At 56.0% G+C, this 18,120-nt stretch overlaps 1 protein-coding gene across 1 annotated transcript in view; it reads left to right on the top strand.

The window, feature by feature from the left end:
- The window catches only part of MYH9 (myosin heavy chain 9), a 93,045-nt gene that overhangs the window by 30,611 nt on the left and 44,314 nt on the right, over positions 1 to 18,120 (top strand). Inside the window, exons 2-3 of the mRNA XM_042947690.1 lie at positions 601 to 952; positions 6,289 to 6,445. Of these exons, the coding sequence (XP_042803624.1) occupies positions 620 to 952; positions 6,289 to 6,445 (490 nt within the window). The 5' untranslated portion in view covers positions 601 to 619. The remainder of the gene's footprint in view (positions 1 to 600; positions 953 to 6,288; positions 6,446 to 18,120) is intronic.

Genomic DNA, 18,120 nt, shown 5'->3' with positions numbered 1-18,120 from the left:
AGGGAGGTGCTCTCGCTGCTCATGATATTTCCTGGAGCCTGACTTTTCTTCTCTCCTGATTTCTTTGGGCTGTATTATCAAGACGGAATCAACATCTCTTGGCCACATGTTTTTTGTTTTTTTGGGTTTTTTTTTCCCTCTTGGTGGAACTCCGTGAAATAAAAAGTTTTTTGAACTGACAACTTCCATTACGTGCGGTCATACTTTTTGCCTTTTTGGGGGGCTACTGGGAAACTTGTTTTCGTGGGAGGTCCTCTTGAGCTGCGTGGTCACTTTCCTGCCTCGGCAGGTATAGCACAGTGACTATGGTTGCATCTGCCTTTGAGACTCAAATTACACTCGTCATCCGGCACGGCGGTCGTTTATAGATTTGTTTGGTTGTGGCTGGATCCTCGGATATACCTTATCGTTCATTTCTCGCAAGATCTCTGACAACAACTCTTTTTTTCCGTCATATACATCTTTCTCCCGGTGCCGCCCAGTTGCAGAAGTTTTGCTGTGCTCTAATGCCGTGCCGTTTGCAAAGCTAGGAGGTGCTCAGCGCTCCTCGTGTGGCTGATGTGGTTTGTACCTGACATTTTGTCCTTGTTTGTCCCGCAGGTCCTGGCTGTAAGTCACCATGGCGCAGCAAGCTGCTGATAAGTATCTCTATGTGGATAAAAACTTCATCAATAACCCGTTGGCCCAGGCCGACTGGGCGGCTAAGAAGCTGGTCTGGGTGCCTTCTGACAAGAGTGGCTTTGAGCCCGCCAGCCTCAAGGAAGAGGTGGGCGAGGAGGCCATCGTGGAGCTGGTGGAAAACGGGAAGAAGGTGAAAGTGAACAAGGATGACATCCAGAAGATGAACCCACCCAAGTTCTCCAAGGTGGAGGACATGGCCGAGCTCACGTGCCTCAACGAAGCATCGGTGCTGCACAATCTCAAGGAGCGTTACTACTCAGGGCTAATCTACGTGAGTGCGGGGCCGGGCCCGGGGCGCAGGGGGTGCGGGAGGCCCGGGTCTGTCCCGGAGCGTTGGGGGTCTTGAAGAAAGCTGCGGTGACATCCTCCAGCTTTGGCACGCGAACATCCTAACGGAATGTTGTCGCGGCATTATTTCACCTTTTCTCTGCATAGCCCGAAACACGACAGGAAGCCTGTTTGAGACCACACATAGGGAGAACATCATGATGTGTGTGTGAGGGGGCCCGCCCACGGGCCTTGGTCCTCAGTCTCGGTGGGGACAGGAAGGATAGTTCCTTCTAAAGCAAGGGACTGCCATGCCCTGGTTTCCCGCCTCGCTCCTTCCTCCTGCACCTCCTGGTCCCCTTCCCCCTCCCCATTTGCTCAGTCTCATTTTGGAACCTCCACCATCTTCTTCTTTTTAGAGGCCTGTGGGTGTGGCTTAGTTCCCTGGGGAGTGTGCTTTGAGCGGAGATGAGGACTTGAACCTTTGGTCCGTGCAGCTTGGCGGTGCCCCTGCCCTGCCAGGCTTAGCGTCCAGAGAACAGCACGTGTAAAGGGCCCGGGGTGTGCAGAGAAGGTGCGGTCCCTTCTCTCTCTCTCTCTCTCTTTTTTTTTTTAACGCTTATTTATTTTTGACAGACAGAGAGAGACAGAGAACTAGCAGGGGAGGAACAGAGAGAGGAGGAGACACAGAATCCCAAGCAGGCTCCAGGCTCTGAGCTGTCAGTTACAGAGCCTGACGCGGGGCTCGAACCCACAAACCGTGAGATCATGACCTGAGCCGAAGTCAGTTGCTTAACCAACTGAGCCACCCTCTTTCTTCTGGCTTAGCAGGGCTACCTGTGCACAGAGACAGCTCCTTGCTGTAGCGTTTTCCCGTCTCCTGTGTAATAGGCTGCAAGATCTTTCAGTCTTAGGGTCACAAAAGTTATTGCTAATTTCTTATTTCTTCTGTTCAGTGTCCCAGGTATTTCCTTCTAGTTTTGTCCCAGGTAGGGAAGAACTACCTGGCTCTTATTCCTAAAATAGCTCTTTGTTTAGGTATGTTGTTAGGTTTACCTTGGCCTTCTTGGTCTTGGAGCTCAATAAAACAGTTCTCAAAACTTTGTTTGAATTGGAGGAAGAAAACATCTCGAGATGCTTACCACCCTCTCATTTCATAGATGGGAAGGTGAAGCCTCAGACCCAGGGGTTAGCTCATGATCACATATGCAATACAAGGAGGTGCTGGGCTCGTCCTGGCACACGGATGGCGAGTGGCCCCCACAGAGTCGGCCATTTTGTTTTCTATACAGTTTCAGGGTGACCTCAGCACATGTTTCCACAGGGCACTTGCCCTGCCATCCTGGACTGCTACTTCCGAGTGCCCTGCCATGTGCCAGAGTCCTCTGTGAAGTCCCAAACCTCTTGGATTGATTGCCCAGGAGTTCTGACTGGGCCAGCCGCATGCCGGGGCTGTGTTACCTTGCCGATTGCTAAGTCGGTCCATGATAATGAAGTTCTTATGTCCTGCCGTTGAAGACCACCCTTTGGGGATGGGCCTGATTAGTCAGGAGCTACCAGAAAGGAACTACACAGAACCGTCTTCTTGGAAAAGTCCTTTGTAGGCCAGCTTAGCCCAACCTGCTGATACGGCAGGTGAGGAGAACTGAGGCCTAGAGGGCGCAAGGGCCCAGTGCGGGATCATGCATCCTGAGACTGTAGCTTGGGGTTTTTTGACCCTCAGCCCAGCTATCTTTTCCTTGGTGAGAATGTCGTATGGACAGAATTAAAAGCCCCTGTCCCTAAGGATATTAACCACTGGAATTCAGAATTGGCGACTGGTAGAAAAACAAGGGGCCTCTGAGAAAGCATCGTTTGTCTGCTGGGGCAGCTGGGATCCAAGTCCTATTGTCTGAGAGTGGGACGCCCCCCAGGCAGGCTCCACAGCAGATCGTGCCCACTCTGCTGTGCCCCTAAGCTGACACAGGCTCTGCTTGGTGAAGCAGGGCGATGAAGGTCACGGCACTTGGGGCCTCCAGGTCCTGCTTCAGATCCCTTCCCCACCACACGCCGCGGCTACGAGGAACCCCACTTCCTCGCAGGCGAGGACTCGAGTGTGTGAACGCCAGCCAGCACCTGGCTCACGGCAGGGTCCAGACTGTGCAGCTGCTGCCGTTTGTTCTAAGTGAAGGTAGCTGTTCCTGTGCGTGGCCTTTGCTGGGGGTCTCTGTTCAGCTTGTGTCCCGCTAGGGATTTGCCGAGTGCGACACACGTCAGGGGGGCGGGGCCTGCGCTCGCCTGCCTTAGCTGGCTGCAGTCTTCTGTCCCACAAAGGGAAATATTATTAAAGCGGGTTCAATGATGGTTGCTTCATTTCTCCTCCGCTAGCGTGGGTTTCCCTCTGGAGGCAGGCAGGACTCTTTGGTTGGAGGCGTTCACTCCTGTTTCTGTCGCCTCCCGTGTGCCTCAGACCAGCCTCTTCCTAAGCATCCTCCCCGGAAGAGAAGTCGATTGTCTCCGCAGTCGCCCTAATGGGGACCCCAGCAGGTGCAGAGCTGTGGGGGGATCGGAGCCGCTGGGCAGGGGATGCCGCCTCATTCACAGTCAACCTCTCTGCACACGACGCTCCAAATTGCGACCGGGGAGCCTTTGTGCAGCGTGTTCGCCTGGCATTGTGGGCGGCGTGGCTAATCCTGTGCACAGCTGCTCTGTCTGTTTCCTTGGGGGGTGAGGCCCCGGGACAGGGGGCGGCTGGGCACAAAGAGCCTCTGTGGCCCGTGAATGGAGCAGCTTCCTGGCGTAGCCATGTGGGAGCAAAGCCACTTGCTCGGTGTCCGTGCCTCTGCAAGTATCGAGAGGGAGGCTCGCCATCAGGGCTCCTTCCTCCCACCTGAGCTGCTGGGCTCACGGCTGCTGGTTTGATGGGATTAGTCCAGAGAACTTTGAAGGTCTCCGGAGAGAACCGTCCACAGGACCATCTGCCCACCCAGCTGTCAGAAAGCCTTGTCCCGGGAACCCCCGGTCCCCTTCTGCTGTCATGACCAGCTGTTTGCAAACATCTGGCTCAGAGGCAGGCCCTAAAAGTGTGGCCATGTGTCCTTGGCTTTTATCGGGCCGAGTTCCTAGAGTGTGGGTTTTCTCAAACCCCAGGAACAGAGCTCAATTGTTTCTGAGCTCCTGGGATGACCTCACTGCTCCCTGGCCTTATCTCATCCTGGCCCGACAGTCCCATGGAGGAAAAACCAGAAGTCCCCTGCTTTCCTCTTATCTTCCTGTGATACCCGCGCTGCAGGTGGCCCACACCACGTGTGGCCTTCTCTGCTTCGGAGCTTTCCTGGTCCCTTGTGAAAGAGTCGTTGGAGGGAAAACAAATGACTGATTATCCCAGGAAGAAAGAAAATTGAGGGCCCCGAGTCCCCGCCTCCAAACAGAAGAGGCAGCCAGATGCACTTGGTCCTTTCCAAACTTGGCTGCTCTTCGGCCTGCAGACCACTGTGGGTTACTGGGTCCCTCTGGAGCTCTGCTTTTATTTTTGTCTTATTTTGGCGAGAGTGAGCCAGCATGTGCACCGGCAGGAGAGGAGCAGAGGCAGGGAGACTGAGAGTCTTAAGCAGACGCCATGCCCTGTGGGAGCCTGACACGGGGCTCGATCGATCCCGCGACCCTGGGATCATGACCTGAGCCGAAATCAAGAGGCGAAGGCTCAATCGACTGAGCCACCCAGGCTCTCCTGGAATTCTGCTTTGAGTCTTTAACTTCTGTTTGGAAAGTCCACGCGCCATAGCCCTTGGCCACAGCTGGAAAGGGCTTTGTCCTTGCGACTAGTTCCCGTGTGGAACCTGTCTTGGGGTTCAGCCACAAGACCCATCTTCCGTTTTGGCAGGAGCGGAGAGGGCAGGGCGGGATGGGGCTGGGTTGACACATAGCACAGTGCCCTGTGGGTGTTGGCTGCTATTGGACCGAGGGGCACAGCCGTGGACAGGGAGGGTGGAGGCCACTTGTAATGAGGAAAACAAAAAGATAGGAGTTCAGAGAACTGGCCTCTGACCAGGGAGGTCTGGCCTGGGGAGGGGGAGGGGGTGGGGGACACCAAGGGCTGCTCCCAGCTTTGCCGTTCACTGCTTCATGGCTTTCAGCTGTCACTCAACAGTCAGGGCTGCAGGTGTGTGTGAATGACAGCTTTGCATGGCTGCTTCTGGAACTCTGGTGTGTTGTCCTCGGAAGAGGGGGCTTGGGCTGCGTCCCCCCGCCCCCCCTATCTGAGCACCTACCACCTGGGTGGTTTCAGGAGTCATGCCCAACTTGTTCGGAGCCTGTCTTTTTTTTTTTTTTTTTGGCCCGGGAGACAGATCTTGGAAGACAAAGGAGCAGGTTATTAGAAAAAGAATTAGTAGTCACAAGTTAACACGAATTTACCTTAAGCCCCTGAAGAAAGAGCTGTCTGGCCAGTTGCCACTGGACCCTGCTTTCCTGACCTTCTCAGAACTCTTCTCCAAGGCTGTCCTGGGTGCGTGCCAGTCCTGAAAACTGCTCAGGGAGGCATAGAGTCCGGCTGTCCCCACTTTACAGATTGAGAAATGGAGGGAGAGGGTGGTTAAGAAACTTGGCCCTTGCTGGGATTTGAACTCAGGACGGCTGACTCTGGGGTCAGATTTTAATCCCATCAGGTCAGACTTGGAGTATTGGGTGTATTTTTGGGTGCCTCACGTGAAGGGTGTTGGCTAATCGGGCTCCCCCTTCTGAGAAGACTCGAGTCTTGGAGAAGGCTCACAGGGGACATGAAAATGGTCGAGTTTTTGAGGGATGCTCATGTGAATGTCTCTAGATGATTCGAGAGGGAGAGCTGTCAGCGATATACTAGCCCACAAAAGCTCTGGTCGGGGTTTTCCCGATGCTGGAAAAGTGTAGGCTTGCCTGTCTCCCCGAGAGTCCTTGAGGGCGGAATACGTTGTGCTTCTGCACAGTTTGCTTTTGCTGCAGCCCGGTTCTTTTCTCTCTGTGCATCTCGTGACGGCAGACACATCTCTTATTGTCCCTGGATCTGAGTTTTGTCACTGGACTTGTACCGTCTGCGCAGCTTGCCATGGCTCTTGCCCAAGGCACCTGCTCGTTGGCGCACAGAGCCGGCAGCGGTCACGCCGTCGGGGGAGGACCCTTGCTGAGTGAGCAGAGACGGTGCCGGTGCCCGTGCCCCCGCAGCGGGCCTGGCAGGGCGCGGCACAGAGAGTTAGGGCGTCCCGGGGTGCCTTCCCAGCAGCCCGAATCCCGGCCCTTGGTGGCAGATAAGTTTGCCACCCAATTTGCACCCCCTTGAGAATCAAGACTGTCTAACCCTTTCCTGTTTGCTGCTCTTTTCTTTAGACCTATTCAGGCCTTTTCTGTGTGGTCATCAATCCTTATAAGAACCTGCCCATCTACTCCGAGGAGATCGTGGAAATGTACAAGGGCAAGAAGAGGCACGAGATGCCCCCCCACATCTATGCCATCACAGACACTGCCTACAGGAGTATGATGCAAGGTGAGTGCCTTGACCTTCCCTGTGGCTCAGTCTTCACGTGCAGCCTCGTGGACACCCTTGCAGGTGCTCATCCACATTCACGGTCACAGGGATTTAGGGCCTGGATTGGCGTTGGTGATGGCGCAGTGCATCATGGAGGTCTCTGAGCCAGTGTGAGAGCCGAGGCCAGTGGCTATCAAAGGGCATGTTTATATGTTGAGAGAACCTTCTAGAAGCTCTAAAAATAGAGTTCCTAGTTACCGCAATTTCTCATTCTTGTCAAGACCCTCTGTGCCAGTCTCCTCACTTACAGGTCCCTTCTACCAGGTACTCCTTTTTCCTCCTCGTTTTTCATGTCTTTTCTCTTGTTGCTTCCTCACAATCTGGAAACGCACTTGAGTTTTTCTTTTCTTTTCTTTTTTTTTAAAGTTTATTTATTTATTTTGACAGGGAGAGCGAGGAAGCATGAGCAGGGAAGGGGCAGAGAGAGAGGGAGAGAGAGAATCCCCAGCAGGCTCTGTGCTGACAGCACGGAGCCCGACGCGGGGCTCGAACTCACGAACTGTGAGATCATGACCTGAGCCAAAGCCCAGAGTTGGACGCTTAACTGACCGAGCTACCCAGGTGCCCCTTAAGTTTTTCTTATCTTTAAGAAACAGGCACTAAATCTCTCTTGGATTCTGCACCCGCCCCCCCCCCCCCCCCCCCCCCCCCCCCCCAGCTTGTGTCCACTCTCTGTCTTCTCACACTGGAACTTGAGAGAGGAAGTACCACACCCCGCTGGCCCCAGCACTTCTCCACTCTGACAAAGGTTACCCTCCCTGTGTTGCTGTTTCCACAGCTCTCGCGTGTTCTCATCTTACCTAACCTCTCCCCAGTGTTGGACAATCTTGACCGCCCCTTGTGACAGCCCTTCCTTCCTATGTGACCCTCTCTCTGCTTCTCCTGATCTCTGGCCACCCCTCCGCGCATCCGTGTTCCTCACGGTCTCACCGCTTGCTCAGCTGTTCCTCTGGATGACGGACCCATCCAGTTGAGCGCCTTGACCGGCACATTCTGGGGGAGGATCGGGACCGTCGCCTGATTGATGCTGGCCCTTTGCCCCTGGCTGCCATTTCTCCGTCTACCCAGCCACCCGGGCCCAGTGGTTCCTCTGCTCTCCTCTCTCTCTTTCTCCCTCCTTTTCTCAAGTCCATTAGCACTTTCTATGGGTTTTATCTCTTCATATTTACGGCCCCCTTTCCCCTCTTTCATCCCTTGGCCCTGACCTCAGTTATGGCCTCTGCAGGGTTTTGCCTGCACTGTTGCTGTGACCTCTTAACCTTCACTCTTAATAGAGCCCTCCCTCTGCCTTTGACAGAGGGTCATCTTTCTAGAATGCAAATCTGATCAGACCCCCTGATTCAAAATCTTCAAAAATCTCGAAAAGGCTCCTCCGTGGCCCCAGAGGTAACTCTGCAACCCGCCAGCAGCATGCAGTGCCCTTTGTCATCGGCTTTCCACTGCCTCTGGCTTTCCTGCTACGGGGACCTCATCTGTTTCTCTACCAGGCCTTTCTGCTTCAGGCTGCCTGGCCCGTGCCAGCTGCCTGTAGTGCCTGGCAAGTCCCTACTCCCTTGTGAAAGACCAGACTGAGGCATTCCTGCCCTCCAGGGAGGATGTCTGGACTAGATTTGGTGATACTTCATTTGACTTCGGTGCTCACAGACTTGTTTTTCCCTCCTAGACACAGACAGGGCCCATGTTGCCTTTATATTCTCGAGCTTAGCCAGGTGCTTGGCCTATGGCGGCATGTCAATGTCATTCTGAGTCAAGCCCAACTTCCAGGCCGGGCTGTATTCCCAAACCTCATACTGATAGTGCTTTTCCAAATCCGAATACACGCGCCTGCTTGTTTCCTTTAAACTTGGCCACGAAGCTGGGCAGTGGTGATAGAGAACCTTGCTGTATTAGCAGCTTTATCTGTGGCATAGTGGTTTGAAGGGGCAGCCCGCGGGTCTGTCTCGTGTCGTACACATAGTTGTTGTGGGGAAGGCATTTTGTTGCCAAGCTCAATGAATTCTGCAGCATGTACGAGTTTGGCCTAGCCTTTGGCTTATGTTTACATCGATGAAAATTTCTTGGGGGAAACCAGCCCATTACTTTTAAAGTGGGATGTCTGTTTTAAAGTGCTAACTAAAGCAGTCTGGTGGGAGAACATTCTGTGAGATTCCAGAAGAGCCTGAGTCTGTGTCTCTAGAGGTTATGAGTCAGTTTTCTCCTAGCTGTCTTAATTGGCCCAGTGCAAGTTCACCCCAGAGTCTTCCTGAGCTCTGCGTTGCTGAATTAGGGCACATTCCCACACTCGGATCCTGGATTTGAACGGTTTTCTAGCACGTGGCCTTCCTTTACTTTCGGGCAAGCCATTGTGGCAAGGGCGATGTCATGATGTGGAACATGGCACCAGCAGCTGGGGGTCCTTAGAACTGGACTCCCAGCCTTTCTTCCCATGTCTTGCACACAAGACTCCTTCCTAAAGAGATTTGCCCAATTTTTATCCAGCAATAAAAAAAATTTGAGGAGCACAAGTCAGCTCCATAGGTTGGAGATAATTGAAAAATGGAAAGGGATATCCAGAAGGCTGGAGCTTTCCTTCATGTTGACCGGGAAGCTTTGGCCCTAACGGAATGGTCTTGATAGGAAGCGAGGGGCTTCCCAAATTACGAGAGCAAGTGGGTGTGCGTTTCATCCTTTGGAGACCAGGGATGCCAATCCACTGCGGGCCCAGGAAGACAGGGGCCTTGGTGCTTCTTTTTAACGATCTGTGGGAGTTCAGGGCCCACGTAATTTCTAACCCTCCGTCTGAGAGGTTTTCCCTCACCTCCTGCATGATGCTGGAGTTGCTGCAGCCCTGAGCCCCCACGGTGACCGACTGAGAATATTTCCGAGTCCCTTCTCGCTGGGCACAGCTGACCTGCCAAGCAGTTAGCCACAGGTCTCTTGTTCTTGGAGCAGAGAGGAAGTTACTTAACAGGACTTAATTATGGACAGTGGTACCTCGGGGTCAGCGGGCTCTGAGATGAGCTCCTTGGCACTGGCTTTGGGGGAAAACAGGGTTGTTCTCTGCTACTCACCTCTTAAAGGGCACAGCCGGATAGTTCCTTTTCTGCTTTTTCCCTAAACAGGAACTCGAAAAAGGTTTCCTCCCTGAGCTGCCTGTGGCTTATGACATACTAGCATTTATTCTGCCAAATAGGGTAGTTGGCGGCTTTGTCTGGGGACTTTTATGAGATGAGCTCTTTGCCTGTTCCCGGGACCTCCCTGCCTTTCATCTCTTAAACGCTCTGGTTTGCCTCAGTCCTAACGTATGCCTCTTGTCCCGCAGTTAATATTAGTGGTGTCCATTTTCACTTTCAAGAGCAGCCCAGTTTGGGTGATAAATCCTATGGTCACCCTACCTATTTGTCAGAGTGAGCCAGGGCTTCTCAAACTTGGCAACTCTTGACTTTGGGGCCGGATAATTCTCTGCTGGGGGTAGGGGGCTTGTTCTGTGCATTGTAGATGTCTAGCAGCAACCTGGGCCCTTTGTACTAAATGCCAGCGGCACCCTCCCTCTCCATTGTGACAACCAGAAACGTCCCCAGACTTTGCTACTAGATGTTCCCTGGGGGGCAAAACTGCCTGCACTTGGGAACCACCGGACTGAGCACTGCAGAGTGGTTTTATTGAGTGTCGGCTTCCATGGATCAGTAGTGCCTCCGCCTTGCCAAGGATCCAAGACTCAATGCCAAGGGATGCTGCTGGGATAGATTAGTGCTGTCTGCCGTGGGCACAGGATGGGGCATGGCAGCCTTTGGCACCCTGGATTAGTCTGTGGAGAGAGGAGGTGGAAAGTGCCGGAATACCAAGAGGTTTAGTGCATTACTCTGGCACTGGAGACCCTGGCAGTCCAGGCGGAGGGATGGGACGTGTTTGTACGCAGACATCTGGGGCCGTGGCTGTAGAAGAAGACAAGCTGCCACCGTGTCGATTGCGCGGCTGCAGCAGGTGTCCTGGGAGTTCAGGGGAAGGTGTGGCCACCCAGGCCTGGGGTGGTCGGGGAGGGACCGGGGAGGCCGGCTCCTGTGGAAAGGCTGGCAGGTGTGCGTCAACAAGTGGTTACACTGTAGCCCAGACGTGCCCGGCAGTTCTGTTTGTTTTAAGCCTCGACCTTGGGTTTAATTAAAGTTGCGGTGACTCGGTCGGTTCACCCTCCCAACCCTGGCTTCTTTTCTGCTTGGTTAATATGTTGCCGTGGCCATGAATGGGTTCTTCCTGCCTCAGGGATTGAGCCGGTCCTTAGTCCTCGGGGTTCCGTAAAGGGCCGCTGGAGGAGAGCGTGAGCCCCTTGCCGGGCAGGGGATAGCGCTGTGGGGCATGAGGGCACGTCCTGGGGCAGGAGCGGCACGCGGCCTGTTGAAGGCACCATGGGGTTGGGAAATGGCACCCCGGGCTCCCGGCGGGACCTGGCGTTCCGGGCTCTCCCTCTGGGGGTCAGGCTGTGTGCGTGTTCTTAGGGGAGAACCGACCAGTGAAAGAATCTGACTTGAGCGCAGCTCTCTCCCCAGCGAAAGCAGAAAACCTCTCCTGTGCCGATTAGGTAGAATGCCAGGTCCCGTTCGTTTTCGGTGACTTCATGGTATTTTAATGAGCTCCCAGCGTGTCTGGGGGAGTGGCAGCGGGGTCTGCTTTCATTCCAGGCCTAAACTAATCTGAGAACTATTTAACCCTTTGCTCTGGGCTAATCCCACCTCTGCGTCTCAGCAGAAGCTGCCCGGAGAAGCGGCTGGTCCCCCAGCAGCTGCTCAGAGTGTCCAGCGGGTGTCCGAGCGCCCTCGGCAGCAGACTGACCTCCGGGCTGACCCAGGGGTGGAATTCTAGCGCTGTCTTCGTATGTGAGTGTGATCCCTGTAATTCACCGGTGAAGGGACAGGCCCAGAGATGAATGCTAACTGACTTGTCCAGTCAGCGCCAGAGACCAGGGCCTCCTGATTCCGTCCCCCCATCCCGGTGCCTGTCCCCCAGGGGCACCGTTGCCCCTCGCTCTCTGGCTGGCATTTGGAGGACTTCTGTGTGTCTGGCTGGCTGGAGGCCCTCGTTCCTTCTCCACACTCTCTCTGCCAACTGCTGCTGTTGAACTCTCTGCTCTCCGAGGCCTTTCTGAGGGAAAAAAGCGCCAAGCGGGGGGAGGCGCTGGGGAAGTGCTTCCCGGGGACGGGGAAACATGACCGTGAACACACGCACCAGGACAGGCGGCCGAGGAAACCACAGATGGGATGACTCCACTTAAGCAGGAACGTGCCGGCCAGGGGGCTCGGGCCCTGCCAGAGAAGCACTACCGTGCACGCAGAGGCCCCCGCCAGCCGCAGGGAGGTCTGGGGCCAGGCCCCGAGTGCCCACGTGTGGTTGCCTTCCCCACGGGGCGTGCCCCCTGCCTGCAGATGGTCTCTGTGCACCAGACTTGGGCCCACCTGGAAGAGGTCCCGAGAGGCAGGTGAATGAACTTGAGGAGGAGGGAGAGAGCCTAGCACAGAGCAGGGAGCCTCGCTTCGCCTTAGGGCTGCGGGGCTGGTGGGAGCGGCTTTGACACAAGACGCGGCATAGGTCACCCACGCCAGCAGCCTCAGCTTTAGGAGGAACTTGTCTTGTGAGCCAGAGGTGTGGTGTGGAGAAGAGTGGCTGGTGTTGCCCTCGATTTGGGTTCCTGACTGATGGGGGACCGCTCTCGCTGAGCCTCCCTCCTCTTGTCTGCCTCTTGGCTCAACGGAAACGTACGTGGCGGGGGGTTTTGCGGGGATGAGACAAGGGGCCTGGCCTGCAATCAGTTTTTGACTTCACCGTCTCTGCCCTCCACGTCCTGCGTTCTTTCCCTCCACGCTGCCACTCTCGCTTAATGGAGGTGATCACCAAATGCTCGCTCCAGGGCAGGCTTCTTAATCTTCTCCGAGAGCAACTCGGGAGAGTTCAGGCTCTGGTAGCAGTGTGCATAGGAAGTGACTCGTCAAAGCCACCTTCCCAGCAGCGGCCGCAGAGCACACAGGCATGCGCGGGCAGATGCGGTCTCCGACTTGGCCCGTCTTGTCCGCGGCCCCCAGCGGGCAGCCGGAGGCCCGCGGGTCGACATGGCTTCGGCGGGGCTTCAGGAAAACGTGCACTCAGAGGTGGCTCTTTTGAGCAGCGCTGAAAGGGATCCTCTGTTGACATAAGGTGGGGACCCCGGGGGTGGGGCGTGCTGTGACAAGCGACCCCGGGTCCACCCGAGCCTGGACGGGGTGGGGGTGAGGTGCTGTCCTACAGCCCCTCGCAGGAGGCTGCTTGGTCGGGTCCCCCAGTAGGAGAGCCCGGTCCTCAGAGTGAGGCTGCTTAATTATAATGTGGTCGTGCCTATCCGTCCCATTTCTGTAAAATGTTCTTTCTAGAAGAGGAATCTGCGGTTCGTGGATCCTTTTCAAGGATTCGGCTTTATTTAGGCTTACTTTTTTGTTTGGCTTTGAATCCAACCCAGTGGGTCTGCTGGGGTTTGCTCTGGGCCATCTGCAGTGGGAGGCGAGAAGGAGGTGCCCTCTGGGAACCTGAAATTTTGAGGGTGGTCCAAAGCGTGGCTCAGTGTATCCGTCACTACCCCTCTCCAGCCCACGGACAAACAACCAGAAGGCACCTGCAAAGTCTGTAATGGCCCAGGAGCTTTGTGCTTTTAGCCTCTCTGGACACGCCCCTCCTCTCGGCCTGTGAATGCCGCTTACCGGCCCTATTTCCTGTTCTGTCCAGTGCTGGCCCAGACTCCAGCAGAGTTGTGTTCCAATAGGTCAGGACTGATCGTCCGTGTGTTCAGAGGAATGGGTTGCTTTCCTTCCCCTGCCTGATTTCAGGAATGAAGCTGTCCGATGAGAACAAGACGAAGTCTCTAAAGCTAAAGAGTAAGACAGCTGAAAGTGTGCCGGCGTGAAAGTCAGGATTCTCTAACTGGCTTCTGTCAAACTCCTTTGGTCTTGACCAAGGCTGTTGGCCCGGTGGCCACCTTTGCCACGAACTCTGAGGACCCTTGATGTTCTTTTGGCCAACAGGCAGCTCTGGCCGGGGCTGAGGCCGTCATTCCAGCCAGACTTGGGGACTCGATGAAGATCCGGTCCCCACCCTTTGCTGGTCCACAGACACGCTAAGCTGAAAGCCAAGGACAGAGGCCATGCCCCAGGAGCAAATTCTGGCCTAACAGTTACCAACATGCCTTTCATTTCGTTTGATGGCCCCTTCTCAAGGCGACCGGGGCCACTGGCTTCTTCGGGACGCAGCTCCACGTGTTATAACCGCTCGCCTCCCGGCACCCGAGTTCCTGCTGTCCTCCGCCAAGCCTGACGACACTCATCACGGGGGCATTTCTAAAAGCCAGGCCTGTTTGTGCTCTGATGTGGGGCCAAGTGGGTCCTGAGCTTTGTCTGGCCAAGTCCCTCTCATTCCTGGTGCCCCACTGTCCTTCCCTCCCATGCTTCCCTTCGTCCCTCCTGGACAGTGGAGCGGTGACCTGGGGCTCTAGTGGGCCTAGCCCAGCCCCCCTGCCTGTCTCTCCTTTGCCCTGAGGGGAACGTTGTTTAAGAGCAAGGCAGGCTGGCCTTCCAGCGTTTGGGACACGGTCTCTCTGAGCGTCCAGGTGGCATTTGCTGTGAGATGTCGGCACTCACGTGTGACGTTCGAATTTCCCTCCACCCTGACAGACCTGCCAGGGCTGTCTCAGCAGCCGCCCCACACTCCCAGCCCCGCCCAGGGACGAGGTGTCCCAGCGACCAGCGGTGGCTTCTGGCAGGTCTGCCCGCGCCCCGGGAGTCACCGGTGTGAGCAGCTAGGTGCCTTTCGGCCGAAAGAGGACTTGTTTGGGGCCTGGCCTGCCCTCTACCATGGTGAACGTTAAGTGCGGTCCCTGGGGCTTCTTTCTAATTATCAAAGGTGCCTGATGGGGGAGGCGCCCGTTCTTGGCCTCCCGCAACGACAGACCTGGGCCTACTTGGCGGGGGTTCGGCCGCAGCCGCGCCTGGGGGAGTGTGTGGGTGGAGACACTGGGCCACAGCCAGCTGCTTTCTGGCCGCGGTTGCTGCTGACTGGCATCTTCCTGGTCTGGACCTACCCGCGTGCCTTGGCGAGACCGTTGGCACCTACCATGCTGCGCGCTTGGGAGTCCCTGGCTGCGGACGGCGAGGCGGGCGGTCTGCCAGAGGCTCCACGACACACGGGGCCTGAGGCTTAGCATCGGCCTGCCGCCCGTGTCGACGTGGAGCATCATTCTGCCTCTCTCACCTCTCTCCTTGCCTCCCAAGCACCTGCAACCCGGGTGAATGGGTCTGGCTTTGGAGAAAGTACCAGGTGGGTCTGTAAGGCCCCCGGAACCCTTCCTGAGAAAGCAGACGGCTCCTGCTCTGCAGCGTTGCTGGTGGCCGAGCGGCCTGCCCTGTTCGGAAGCGTCCACAGGGAAGAACCAGACTCCCGGAGGCCCGGCTTCGTGGCCCAGCTTGCGTGCCTTTGACAACGTAGGAGAGTTTCCGGGACTCGGTGTCCTGCCCTCTGAACGGACTTGTTTGAGCCAGATGTTCCCCGGGGCCTTCCCAGCCCCCAAGTTCTGAGCCTGAACCCACAGGTGTCTCCACGTTTCATACTTGGCGAAAGCTTTGCCCTGTGGCCCACAAGAGCCCGACACTCCACGGGGCTCTTGAGAGAACCGGCTCCGGAGTGCGGGCCTTTGCGCCTTGTTCCCGGGCGACACTCTGCAGGGTTCACACCGTGAGCCACCCTGGGGTCTGTCTGCCGTTTTCGTGACAGGCACATGCCTCGGTGGGGGAAAGTTTAGGCCTGCTTGTCACGGGTCGCCCCACACTGGTGTGCACCCGACCTGGGACTGCCCTTCGTTTTCCTTTTTCTTGGTCCATCTCCACTGCTCAAGAAGCCTGGTTGATCTGAAGACGGGTCCCGAGGGCAGGGCGTTCCTCAGGTGTGCCCCCGAGAGCAACCGGCCCTCGGGAGCCCTTAGCTCAGTGAGCGTTTGATGAGTCAGTCCCGGCAGCGGCTGTTGGTGAAGCAGGCCCGTTCTCTTCCTTGTGTACTTCCTGTCGGGGCTGATGTCACCACTCTGCGAGCCTTGTGGCCTTTTATGGACAAGAATCGCAGCTCCTCTCAGTGAGGAAGTGAGCGATAAAGCCCCTAGCAGAAGTCTGTACCTGGGGTGAAATACCTGCGGTCAGGTTTCCCCTCCTCCCACCTGAGCTGGGCCTCCTGAGCCGGCTGGAAACACCTGTCCCGGGCTGGAGGCCTGTATCAGCTCTGAAAGGCCTCAGGGCATTTTGGGTTTCAAATAAAATCAGGAAAGGGAATGGCCTCATCAGTGAACATGTAGCTTAAAACCTTTTTTGTGGTTGTTCTGTGGAGGGTGCACAGGGGAGGTGCAAAGGGCCTGGGGTTATTAAGGACAACGTTTCCAGGCATCTGTGCTGTACCACGTGCTTCAGGCACCCATGTCATTCAGTCCTTAGAGCAGCCCTGCTGGTGAGGCCCTGGCCTCCGATTCCGAGAGGTCAAGGGGCCAGGCATCTCTAGGGAGAGTACAGAGTGGAAATCAGAACGCTGTCCTCTCTCTTCTGTCAGTGCTCCAGACACACAGGTAGTGGTTGTCTAAGTGTGCTCTAAGGAGCCCTGTCTCTACCACCAAGGCAGCTCTGGTGTTTATCTCCTGTTCTTCAAGTTGGAAATTCAAGAGTTTATCTGAGAGAAGGTTGCTCTTAAAGAGTTGAAAACCACTAGAGAGACGTTTTATAATCCCATCTCTACCCAGCCCCCACCAAGTCAGGGGCTGGGCAGGAGAGGTTAGGGGCCACAGTCAGGCTGATGCCTTCATCCCGGCAGGAAACCTGTTTCTCAGAACTGGATTGCCTCTGATGGGTGCACTCGCCTGGTTCTGGGCAATAGGGTTCCTGTCGTCTTTCTGTCTGCCTGCCTCCTCCTGGTGTGGCAGAAGGAAGGGTGTTTTCAAATAAGCCTTCAGTCCCTATAGGCCCAAATAAGGACTTCAATCACAGCAGAGCGGCCTGAGGGTGCCTGGGTGGCTCAGTTGGTTAAGCGTCAGACTTCGGTTCAGGTCATGATCTCACGGTCTGTGAGTTCGAGCCCCGCGTCGGGCTCTGTGCTGACTGCTCAGAGCCTGGAGCCTGCTTTGGATTCTGTGCCTCCCTCCCTCTCTGCCCCTTCCTTGCTCGTGCTCTGTCTCTCAATCTCTCTCTCTCTCTCTCTCTCTCTTTCTCTCTCTCTCTCAAAAATAAATAAACAGTCACACAAAAACACAGCAGCCTGAATTCTGGAGTGTCTGTGTGCCACGAGGTTACCTTGTGGGGAAGGTCTTACGGAGTGGGTGTTAAGGAGGGACCCCGCTGGAATGCATGGGAGGTCTGGCCGAGTAAACTGAGTCAGGCAGAGAGCTTCCTGGTTGCTGAGAATTCTAACCATCCCCGTACCCAGAAGAGCTTCCGAGCTGAGGAACAAATCCAGAAGCACTATGAGAAGAAACACACGTAAACCAGGGACAGTGCCCGCCTTGTCCCCTGCCTCCTCCTGTGAGGCCGCAAGATAACAGACCCAAACCCACTGTAGGAACTGAAAAGACCTTTCCAGACTTACGGGGCCATGGTGTCCTTTCACTGCAGGCAGGTGGGTTTGGGGCCCCACGGGGTAGAGACCAGAGCTGAGGAGACGAGAGAGGCCTCCATCAGTTTTTCTTTGCAAAAGCGTTTGCCCAAAAGAGTATTCTGGCAAAGCGAATCCAGACCTCTTTATAAAATGAGAGCATCGGAGTGTGTCTTTGCAGGCCGTGTTGACAGTGGTGCTTCAGGGATTGGGGGTGAAGGGTCAGGAGAGGAAGGCCTGGAGGCGGTGAAGTGCATGGAGGCCGCCTAGCGTTTGGGTCCAGAATCGGGAATTGAAGCGTGTTCAGGCCTCTGTGCGTGCCACCCGTGTGCGTGTCTGCGTTCGTGTTCACGCGCACCCGCGTCCGTACCTGTGTGTCCACGGACACTGTGTGTCCACGGACGTGGGTGTGCATGTGCTCGCGAGCGCATGGGCCCGCACGCAGCCTGTCCGCGGCTCTGCGCGGCTGTGTGTCTGCACACGTGTGTGTTTGTGGGCTCTGCTTCCTGTTGTTCGGCAGCTCAGCATCTGACACACAATCAGAGGAATTCTAGCCATCCCAGGGACGGGGCCTGGGCAGCCCTGGGAAAACGGTTCCTTCTGGAAGGGATGGGGATGTTTCCTTTTATGGTAGCGTCGGCCGCTGCTGCCTTACAACTTGCCAGCCCGCGCAGGTACATTCTTGCCCACTTGTGGAGCAGTGACTGAACGTGTCCGCGGTGGGGGCTGGCCCCACAGGGATGTGAGGGGGTGGGGGTGGGGGCGCCAGGGCCTGGGATTACAGCCGGGTTTGCTCAGACCTTGCTGGTGACCATGCTGTCCTCAGGGGGCGGGTGCTGGGGACTGCCCTGTCCTCCCCAGCCCTTAGCCCCTGCTCCCTCCCTGCCCCCTCTGTCTTCCGGAGACCCTGCAGAGGCTCCCTGGGCCCTTGCTGCGTGGTCTTGAGGTCGGTCTTGAAGGACCTCGTTTGGTGGGAAAGTTGAGACCAGGGGCTGCTCTGAGAAGGTGCCCAGTGGTGAGCA

The sequence above is a fragment of the Panthera leo genome, chromosome B4 (genome assembly GCF_018350215.1).
Source record: "Panthera leo isolate Ple1 chromosome B4, P.leo_Ple1_pat1.1, whole genome shotgun sequence".
NCBI lineage: Eukaryota > Metazoa > Chordata > Mammalia > Carnivora > Felidae > Panthera > Panthera leo.
Note: the sequence above shows the minus strand (reverse complement) of the source record. Positions and strands in the feature narration are given on the sequence as shown.